The following is a 12,354-nucleotide window of genomic DNA, read 5'->3' as shown; positions in this document are numbered from 1 at the left end:
CTTATTTAAAATGTTCATTGTACATTTTATAATTCATAAACGTGTCTGTTATTTAAAAACACGCCAGATGGCGCTTTTAATGTGGAATTTTAGTTCACAACAATTTCAACATTGAAAGCTTTCTTCAGAGTTAAATGTCGTTCAACTGTTTCTTCTTAACCATTATTACTCATGTGTTGCGATTGGTTTGTATCCATGAAACGCGTTTTGTATTCATAAAACGCGTTTCTTATCGCTACGAACGTGAAGCAGTAGTTTCCAGGTGACGAAGAATGGGTGAAGGGTAACTTTTCGAATATAACACAGTACTTCTAACATTCATAATTCCATTCTTTACGATACGTAATAAAACTATTATTTGCAAGCATTGTTCTAAATATTCCTATGTTTCTTTCATCTATCTATCCAACTGTATAAAGACGAACGCCATTTCTCATTCATTGGCGTTGGAAATAACCTGTCCTATAAAATAAATCGTCATTTTTACTCTCCATTGGTGTGTTGTCAAGGGGATAAGGTGGCACGTGGAACTGCTGGAAAAACCTGTTCTTCGGGTATCAACCCCATCTGTCCTTGGTTAACAGAATCGTTCTATCTCTTTAACACACACTGAAACTTGCTTGTGATCCTAGCGATAAAGAACGGCTCTAAAGTCTTGTCCTTGACTGGTACAAGCAGTATGAATTTCGAGATAATGACCTGATAACCTTGGAAAGTCCAGAAGAAAAGAAGATGAATTATCTTTAGGTCATTTTATATTTTACTGATGATTTGATAAAATACCATTTCGCACGAATAAACAAGTGTAAGAAGTAAAGTGGTTAATATTTTTTATGGATTCTTTTCGAGTTTCTTCACATTACAGATATTGTCTTCTTTTCGTAAGATGACGATGAAAATTGAAATAAATTAGCTCCAGTTTTAAATAAAAATATTGTCGCCTGTCTTGTCCGAAATATATACAGAAGTTTCAGTCTTCTATAAAAATCTAGAAATATGTGCGAAAGAAGACTACCGAGCTCGTGATAAATGAATAAATTCATTCACTTTCAAAGTCATCACGGTGCTCTAGTCCATTATATGTTTACCTGAAGATTAATCAACACGTCTCAAATTATCTACTATAATTCTAAAATTAGACACTAGTGTTTTGAAACAACTGAAAAAAAGGTATTGATTTTAAAAACTAGATCGTTCTTCATAACAAATTAAAACACTTTTAGAGATAGAAACTTTCTCGTATTCCAAATAGAGTGTACAGACACTTAAACATGTACAGCAAAAAGTCTAAGATTTCAGATCATGAACACTGAATCAGAAATATTTAGTAATGTTGTCTCAAACATATTATTTTTTAAAGTATTCACGCACGTATATTAAACATCCTGCCCCCCCAGTGGCACAGTGGTATATCTGCAGACTTCTAGACTAAAAATCAGGTTTAAATACCTGTGGTGGACAGAGCACAGATAGCCCATTGTGTAGCTATGTGCTTAATTCAAAACAAACAATTAAACATCCGAATAACACTATTAACATTTTTAGTTGTTTCCACTTAGATGTACAAAACATTCAAGCCAGGTTCATTACAACTTCTTGATATGCACACCTAAATGTACTGAACATTCAAGCCAGGTTCGTTACAACTTCTTGATATGTACACCTAGATGTACTGAACATTCAAGCCAGGTTCGTTACAAGTTCTTGATATCCACACCTAGATGTACTGAACATTCAAGCCAGGTTCGTTACAACTTCTTGATATGTACACCTAGATGTACTGGACATTCAAGCCAGGTTCGTTACAAGTTCTTGATATCCACACCTAGATGTACTGAACATTCAAGCCAGGTTCGTTACAATTTCTTGATATGTACACCTAGATGTGCTGGACATTCAAGCCAGGTTCGTTACAACTTCTTGATATGCACACCCAGATGTGCTGAACATTCAAGCCAGGTTCGTCACAACTTCTTGATATGCACACCCAGATGTACTGAACATTCAAGCCAGGTTCGTTACAACTTCTTGATATGTACACCTAGATGTACTGGACATTCAAGCCAGGTTCGTTACAACTTCTTGATATGTACACCTAGATGTACTGAACATTCAAGCCAGGTTCGTTACAACTTCTTGATATGTACACCTAGATGTACTGAACATTCAAGCCAGGTTCGTTACAACTTCTTTATATGCACACCTAGATGTACTGAACATTCAAGCCAGGTTAGTTACAACTTCTTGATATGTACACCTAGATGTACTGAACATTCAAGCCAGGTTCATTACAACTTCTTGATATGTACACCTAGATGTACTGAACATTCAAGCCAGGTTCGTTACATCTTCTTGATATGTACACCCAGATGTGCTGAACATTCAAGCCAGGTTCGTCACAACTTCTTGATATGCACACCCAGATGTACTGAACATTCAAGCCAGGTTCGTTACAACTTCTTGATATGTACATCTAGATGTACTGAACATTCAAGCCAGGTTCGTTACAACTTCTTGATATGCACACCTAGATGTACTAAACATTCAAGCCAGTTTCATTACAACTTCTTGATATCCACACCTAGATGTACTGAACATTCAAGCCAGGTTCGTTACAACTTCTTGATATGCACACCTAGATGTACTGAACATTCAAGCCAGGTTCGTCACAACTTCTTGATATGTACATCTAGATGTACTGAACATTCAAGCCAGGTTCGTTACAACTTCTTGATATGCACACCTAGATGTACTAAACATTCAAGCCAGTTTCATTACAACTTCTTGATATGGACACCTAGATGTACTGAACATTCAAGCCAGGTTCGTTACAACTTCTTGATATGCACATCTAGATGCACTGAACATTCAAGCCAGGTTTATTACAACTTCTTGATATGTACATCTAGATGTACTGAACATTCAAGCCAGGTTTATTACAACTTCTTGATATGTACACCTAGATGTACTGAACATTCAAGCCAGGTTTATTACAACTTCTTGATATGTACACCTAGATGTACTGAACATTCAAGCCAGTTTCATTACAATTTCTTGATATGCACACCTAGATGTACTGAACATTCAAGCCAGGTGTATAACAACTTCTTGTATGTATACCTGGATGTACTGAATATCTAAATCAGGTGTATTACAATTTCTTATTTGCACACCTAGATGTACTGTTTGTTTGTTTTAAAATTTAGCGCAAATTTACACGAGGGCTATTTGCGCTAGCCGTTTCTAATTTTGCATTGTAAGACTGGAGGGAAGACAGCTTGTCATCACCACCCACCGTTAACTCTTGGGCTACGCTTTTATTAACGAATAGTGGGATTGAGTGTCATATTATAACGACCCCGATGGCATGTTTGTTGAGATGGGAACTGGATGTGCTGAACATCTAAATCAGGCTCATTACAACTTCTTACATGCACATCTAAGCTGGTTTCTTGTCTGATCTATTAAACATGTTATCTATTAAACATGTTACGTTCAGGAATGACACGTTTGGAAAACACCACTTATTGTTTTCATAGTGGACTGGTATATAACAAATTTCTTGGACTGGTATATAACAAATGTCTCGGACTGGTATATAACAAATGTCTTGGACTGGTATATAACAAATGTCTAGGACTGGTATATAATAAATATCCAAAAACATAGTGGACTGGTATATAACAAATATCTAAAAAACATGGTGGACTGGTATATAACAAATATCCAAAAAACATAGTGGACTGGTATATAACAAATATCTAGTGGACTTATAACAAATAACAAAACATAGTCTAACAAATGGACTGAGTATATAACAAATATCTTGGACTGGTATATAACAAATATTTAAAAACTTAATGGACTGGTACAACAAATACAAAAACATAAATATCTATCCAAAAACATAGTAGACTGGTATATAACAAATAGTCTAAAAAAACATAGTGGACTGGTATAAAACAAATATCCAAAAACATAGTGGACTGGTATATAACAAATGTCTCGGACTGGTATATAACAAATATCTTGGACTGGTATATAACATATATCTAAACACATAGTGGACTGGTATACAACAAATATCTAAAAACATAGTAGACTGGTACATAACAAACATCCAAAAACATAGTGGACTGGTATATAACAAATGTCTCGGACTGGTATATAACAAATATCTTGGACTGGTATACAACAAATATCTTGGACTGGTATATAACAAATAATATCTAAATATATTATATCTAAATATAATATATTATATCTAAATATAATATCTAAAAACATAGTGGACTGGTATACAATAAATATCTTGGAACAAATATTTTGGACTGGTATATAACAAATATCTAAAAAAACAGTAGTGGACTGGTATATAACAAATATCTAAAAAACGTAGTGGACTGGTATATAACAAATATCTTGGACTGGTATATAACAAATATCTTGGACTGGTATATAACAAATATCCAAAAACATTGTGGACTGGTATATAACAAATATCTTGGACTGGTATATAACAAATGTCTTGGACTGGTATATAACAAATATATGGACTGGTATATGACAAATATCTAAAACATAGTGGACTGGTATACAACAAATATCTTGGACTGGTATATAACAAATATCTTGGACTGGTATATAACAAATATATTGGACTGGTATATAACAAATATCTAAAAACATAGTGGACTGGTATACAAGAAATATCGTAGACTGGTATATAACAAATATTTTGGACTAGTAGATAACAAATATCTAAAAACATAGTGGACTGGTATACAACAAATATCTAAAAACATAGTAGGCTGGTATATAACAAATATCTAAAAAACATAGTGGACTGGTATATAACAAATATCTAAAAACATAGTGGACTGGTATACAACAAATATCTTGGACTGGTATATAACAAATATCTTGGGCTGGTATATAACAAATATATTGGACTGGTATATAACAAATATCTAAAAACATAGTGGACTGGTATACAAGAAATATCGTAGACTGGTATATAACAAATATCTTGGACTGGTATATAACAAATATCTTGGACTGGTATATAACAAATATCTAAAAACATAGTGGACTGGTATATAACAAATGTCCAAAAACATTCTGGACTGGTATATAACAAATGTCTAAAAACATAGTGGACTGGTATACAACAAATATTCAAAAACATAGTGGACTGGTATATAACAAATATCGAAAAACATAGTGGACTGGTATATAACAAATATCCAAAAACATAGTGGACTGGTATATAACAAATATCCAAAAACATTCTGGACTGGTATATAACAAATGTCTAAAAACATAGTGGACTGGTATACAACAAATATTCAAAAACATAGTGGACTGGTATATAACAAATATCGAAAAACATAGTGGACTGGTATATAACAAATATCCAAAAACATAGTGGACTGGTATATAACAAATATCCAAAAACATAGTGGACTGGTATATAACAAATATCCAAAACATAGTGGACTGGTATATAACAAATATTCAAAAAAACATAGTGGACTGGTATATAACAAATATCTAAAAAACATAGTGGACTGGTATATAACAAATATCCAAAACATAGTGGACTGGTATATAACAAATATCCAAAAACATGGTGGGCTGGTATATAACAAATATCCAAAAACATAGTGGACTGGTATATAACAAATATCTAAAAAAATAGTGGACTGGTATATAACAAATATCTAAAAACATAGTGGACTGGTATACAACAAATATCTGAAAACATAGTGGACTGGTATATAACAAATATCTAAAAAACATAGTGGACTGGTATATAACAAATATCCAAAAACATAGTGGACTGGTATATAACAAATATCTAAAAACATAGTGGACTGGTATATAAAACAAATATCCAAAAACATAGTGGACTGGTATATAACAAATATCCAAAAATATGGTGGGCTGGTATATAACAAATATCCAAAACATAGTGGACTGGTATCTAACAAATATCCAAAAACATAGTGGACTGGTATATAACAAATATCCAAAAACATAGTGGACTGGTATATAACAAATATCCAAAAACATGGTGGGCTGGTATATAACAAATATCCAAAAACATAGTGGACTGGTATATAACAAATATCCAAAAACATAGTGGACTGGTATATAACAAATATCCAAAAACATAGTGGACTGGTATATAACAAATATCCAAAAACATGGTGGGCTGGTATATAACAAATATCCAAAAACATAGTGGACTGGTATATAACAAATATCCAAAAAACATAGTGGACTGGTATATAACAAATATCCAAAAACATAGTGGACTGGTATATAACAAATATCCAAAAAACATAGTGGACTGGTATATAACAAATATCCAAAACATGGTGGGCTGGTATATAACAAATATCCAAAAACATAGTGGACTGGTATACAACAAATATTCAAAAACATAGTGGACTGGTATATAACAAATATCTGAAAAACATAGTGGACTGGTATATAACAAATATCCAAAAACATAGTGGACTGGTATATAACAAATATCCAAAAACATGGTGGGCTGGTATATAACAAATATCCAAAAACATAGTGGACTGGTATATAACAAATATCTAAAAATAGTGGACTGGTATATAAAATATCTAAAAACATAGTGGACTGGTATACAACAAATATCTGAAAACATAGTGGACTGGTATATAACAAATATCCAAAAACATAGTGGTCTGGTATATAACAAATATCCAAAAACATAGTGGAGTGGTATCTAACAAATATCCAAAAACATAGTGGACTGGTATATAAAACAAATATCCAAAAACATAGTGGACTGGTATATAACAAATATCCAAAAATATGGTGGGCTGGTATATAACAAATATCCAAAAACATAGTGGACTGGTATCTAACAAATATCCAAAAACATAGTGGACTGGTATATAACAAATATCCAAAAACATAGTGGACTGGTATATAACAAATATCCAAAAACATGGTGGGCTGGTATATAACAAATATCCAAAAACATAGTGGACTGGTATATAACAAATATCCAAAAACATAGTGGACTGGTATATAACAAATATCCAAAAACATAGTGGACTGGTATATAACAAATGTCCAAAAACATAGTGGACTGGTATATAACAAATATCCAAAAACATAGTGGACTGGTATATAACAAATATTCAAAAACATGGTGGGCTGGTATATAACAAATATCCAAAAACATAGTGGACTGGTGTATAACAAATATCCAAAAACATAGTGGACTGGTATATAACAAATATCCAAAAACATAGTGGACTGGTATATAACAAATATCCAAAAACATAGTGGACTGGTATACAGGTATTTAAACGGATATAATGACAGCAGTTTATAATATTCATTATTCGTATCAGAAACTGTGTTTTGTGTTTTTGTGAGATACATGAAGTGATGGTCTACTGATTACGTCCTTCATATGGAAGGATAAGATGAGTGAAACCTTCGGTCCTTGTTGCTCAGCGAGAATCGGAGGATGAATCTCCGTGGTGGATACAGCGCCTCCTGGATTTTATTCTTATGAAATATTGCGGTTTTGTTGTTCTTTTGAAATATATTTAAACTTTTTTATTTATAATAATCCGATTACACTTTAAAATACAACACTTGAACATTAGTCATTTAAAATTAAGAGAACAAGGAGCTTTAGAAACAAAATTACATCTACGATTTAATCGACTAAGACGTTTGAGCTTCAACCTTTCTGCTATGCAGGTCAGACATGCATCTGTGCATTAACATTACATTTCAGTTAGATAGTTTTATCCTCTTCCCAGACTGTCAGTTCTGTACTTATCAGAACCATCTACCTGTTGTTTCAGTTTCTAGATTTTATCTGGCAGGTGTTTTACAGAAACACACTGAACTCTGTAAAATATCATTTTAGTTTTCTACATGACAAGAAAGTTTTAGCATAAAAACATCTCAACATGAAATTCATAATCACCTTTTTCCGACGGAAGTATCGAAGTGACAAATGAAAGTCAGGAGAAAGACAGCGAAGATTGTCAGTGTAGACATGATGGAGTCGACATGCGTTTTCTTTCCTGCTCAACAGATAGCTGGATGGCAGTGCACGAGATCCAACTTTATATACCCCAAGAGTCAAGCTCTCTGAGCGCGTCCCACGGGGTGAAAGAACTTAACCCGTTTAAGATTCATTGTCGTTTCTTGTGGTGCAGTATCATCTCGGACGTTTCGTTGTTTGTTCGGATGAAACAAGCTTTTTGCTTTATTGTTTAAAATTCATATCTACAATAAATGCTTATAAAATACAAGTTATGGTTGCAACAAGTTTTGGTATCTAAAGGTCCATTGCAAACATTATTTTAAAATGCTTTATTTTTAGAAAACTTGCACGAGATAAGCTTCGAACGAATTGTTTAAGATACTCGTGTAAAATGGTAGAGAATTATTTTGTGTTCATAATTAACAACATGGGAAAATGTTTAATATATTTACGTAACGTGATAATAAATTGTTTATTGTACTTTATTGGAAACTGTTAATATAATTAAACAAAATTGTAGGGACTTGTTCAATTTGCTTTTGAAGATACAAAGTTACACAATGTATATCGAGAACCGATTTCTAACAGTGTAAATTCGCAGACATCCCGCTATGCCACCGAGGGGCTCTTTGCATAAAATCATAGGGAATTGTTTAATGCACTTACATTGATGTTCAAGGTACTTATGTAAAATTATAGGGAATTGTTTAACTTATGTAAAACCATAGTGAATTGTTCAAGGTGCTTATGTAGAATCACAGTGAATTGTTCAAGGTACTTATGTGGAATCACGGTGAATTGTTCAAGGTACTTATGTAGAACCACAGTGAATTGTTCAAAGTACTTATGTAGAACCATAGGGAATTGTTCAAGGTACTTATGTAGAACCATAGGGAATTGTTCAAGATACTTATGTGGAACCACGGTAAATTGTTCAAGATACTTATATAGAACCACGGTGAATTGTTCAAGGTACTTATGTAGAACCATAGGGAATTGTTCAAGGTACTTATGTAGAACCATAGTGAATTGTTCAAGATACTTATGTAGAACCATAGGGAATTGTTCAAGGTACTTATGTAGAACCACAGCGACTTGTTCAAGGTACTTATGTAGAACCACAGTGAATTGTTAAAGGTACTTATGTAGAATCATAGTGAATTGTTCAAGGTACTTATGTAGAACCATAGTGAATTGTTCAAGGTACTTATGTAGAATCATAGGAATTGTTCAAGGTACTTATGTAGAACCACAGTGAATTGTTCAAGGTACTTGTGTAGAACCAAAGTGAATTGTTCAAGGTACTTATGTAGAACCATAGGGAATTGTTCAAGGTACTTATGTAGAACCATAGGGAATTGGTCAAGGTACTTATGTGGAACCACGGTGAATTGTTCAAGGTACTTATGTAGAATCACAGTGAATTGTTCAAGGTACTTATGTAGAACCACAGTGAATTGTTCAAGGTACTTGTGTAGAACCAAAGTGAATTGTTCAAGGTACTTATGTAGAACCATAGGGAATTGTTCAAGATAAAGCGATAGTTAACTCTCTAATTAATATTTCGGCTCAGAACAATAACTACAGTGTGCCAGTGATAATTACTGAACTTTGAAAAAATGTCTTTCAGTCAATGTCTTCACGAAGTACCTGTAAACATCAGATTGAAACTCAAAGCGCATGCGCTATCATATGCACCTACATGTTCTTTACCCGTTCAAACCTTGTCATCGTTACCTTGAACTTACCATGCTAACCTGCTGTTTGTTGTAAAATGTATTCCTGCTCTAACTCGGAATTTGAATCTCGAATTCCAGAGCTGAGCCTCTCTAATAATTCCGAAACAGGTTCTCAGCAGAATCTTAGAAGCGTACGTTTTGAATTATAGTAAATCGTGTATTTATTTTACAGAGAGACCCAAGTACAGAGTGAAAAAAAAACCCCAGTAAAACACGTGATCACGGTTAAATTAATGAGAAACGACATAGAGTAGCACCTTCCATGAAGTTTCGGGTTACACAGAAGTGTGTAACACTAAGAATGTATCAGTGGAGGTCATCCCTGACACGACTTTTTCCAGCACGTCTACAACTCTATTGTGGTGTACACGTTGACCGTAATCGGATAATTCACTATAATTCAATGTTAATACAGTAAAGAAACGAATAACTGTAATGTATAAATCTTGAATATAATCCGTTACTACAAGAGTCCATTACTACTGACATGTTTAGTTAAGTTTAGTCAGTACTAATATGTATAATTAAGTGTAGTCAGTACTGACATGTATCACTAAGTTTAGTCAGTACTGATACTATAACTAAGTTTAGTCAGTACTGATATGTATAACTAAGTTTAGTCAGTACTGATATGTATCACTAAGTTTAGTCAGTACTGATATATATCACTAAGTTTAGTGAGTACTGATATGTATAACTAAGTTTAGTCAGTACTGACATGTATAACTAAGTTTAGTCAGTATTGATGTGTATCACTAAGTTTAGTCAGTACTAACATGTATAACTAAGTTTAGTCAGTACTAACATGTATAACTAAGTTTAGTCAGTACTGATATGTATAACTAAGTTTAGTCAGTACTAACATGTATAACTAAGTTTAGTCAGTACTAACATGTATAACTAAGTTTAGTCAGTACTGATATGTATAATTAACTGTAGTCAGTACTGACATGTATCACAAAGTTTAGTCAGTACTGATATGTATCACTAAGTTTAGTTAGTACTAACATGTATAACTAAGTTTAGTCAGTATTGATACGTGTCACTAAGTTTAATCAGTACTGACACGTACAAGTAAGTTTATTAAATGTTGATATATACCACTATGTTTAGTCAGCAACTTTAAGCTGGTAAAAAAAAGAACAGATTTGTTGAATCATAGTGACCTCATAACTCTCTGTATAATAAAAACATATTTCAGTTACATTAACTTTAAAATAAACAATATATTTTAGACTTTAATGTGAAAAACCATAGCATCGAGTAAAATATATATATATAACTTAAGTGTTAGTCGGTCAGTCAATCGTTCACCCTCAGTTTTTTCAGAATTTCGTGAGTTACACCAGTCTATTACCACTTTTACTCCTATAACACTCTCTCTTTTTAACACACTATTCACTTTAACTGATGTTAATCACTAACATAAGAGTAAGTAGCTTCTTAACTTCGGAACTTTTCTTGTTATATAAAAGACTGTCAAGGGGGGAGTCCCCAAAACTATAGCAGGTGTATCATCGTGCATGTGGCACCACATCATCCATACCATTATGACGTCAAGCTAGGTAGAGTCTGAATAGGAAAAAAGGGAATATTCCTTTAAAAATAAATGAAAGTTATTACAAATCTATGCTTTAGAATTATCAGAGAAGAGTCTTTGTTACAACAGACTAAAGATGTCAGCAGTCTGTAGTGAAGTTTATATCAGGTGATCACGTGATCATTGCATATTTTAATATTTCATTCAAAGCGACCGGTATGTAACATGTTTACAGTAAAATTTTGGTTTGGAATTTTGCACGAAGCTACACGAGACCTATCTGCGCTAGCCATCCCTAATTTAGCAGTGTAAGCCCAGAGGGAAGGCAGCTAGTCATCACCACCTACCGCCAACTCTTGGACCACTCTTTTGCCAACGAATAGTGGGATTAACCGTGACATTATAACGCCCCTACGTCTGTAAGGGCGAGCATGTTTGGTGTGACGGTGATTCGAACCATCGACCCTTGGATTACGGGTCAAGTGCTTTAACCACCTGGCCGCAGAAGTAGTTTTGATAATAGGTTATGGACCATCGAAGCTAGAAGGCACTCTGTTGTTGTTGTTTTATGTCTGTTTACGGAAAGCAAAGTTTCACATGTGTCTTGGGGGATTCAAACTCGGAGAGGGTTGTTTTTTCATAATTTTTTATGGTTTTTTAACCAATAAACACCTAAAAAGTAAATAAACAGAAGAAAGCAACAAACAATTTATATGTTCAAGAACAAAAAGTCCTTATCATAACGTGTTTATCGTCTGGTAACGAAGATAAGGCCTAGTAGTTAGCGTGCCAGCCTGTATACCGAGAGGTCCACATTTAAACTGATTCTAAACCACGTTGGTTAAACTGCGTTTCACCATAGAGTTCAACCAGATATTGCAGTAAGACATTTGTCTGAACCTGTTGAATTTGTATATCAGGTTTTCCAGGCGTCTCGTGTTTAAACCTGACAACTCTCGTCTGAGTTTCCTAACGTCGTATCTTTAAATTTTACTTTCATTTGTTCTTTACCAAGTTGA

At 33.6% G+C, this 12,354-nt stretch overlaps 1 protein-coding gene across 1 annotated transcript in view; it reads right to left on the bottom strand.

Annotated features, from left to right (window-relative positions):
• The window catches only part of LOC143242579 (alpha-2-macroglobulin-like protein 1), an 85,005-nt gene extending 76,867 nt beyond the window's left edge, over positions 1–8,138 (bottom strand). Inside the window, 1 exon segment of the mRNA XM_076486044.1 lies at positions 7,994–8,138. Coding sequence (XP_076342159.1) covers positions 7,994–8,067 — 74 coding nt within the window. The 5' untranslated portion in view covers positions 8,068–8,138.
• Positions 8,139–12,354: the final 4,216 nt, after the last annotated feature.

This window comes from Tachypleus tridentatus, unplaced genomic scaffold, assembly GCF_004210375.1.
Source record: "Tachypleus tridentatus isolate NWPU-2018 unplaced genomic scaffold, ASM421037v1 Hic_cluster_2, whole genome shotgun sequence".
Classification (NCBI taxonomy): domain Eukaryota; kingdom Metazoa; phylum Arthropoda; class Merostomata; order Xiphosura; family Limulidae; genus Tachypleus; species Tachypleus tridentatus.
The sequence above is the reverse complement of the archived record's forward strand: the minus strand, read 5'-3'. Positions and strand labels throughout refer to the sequence as shown.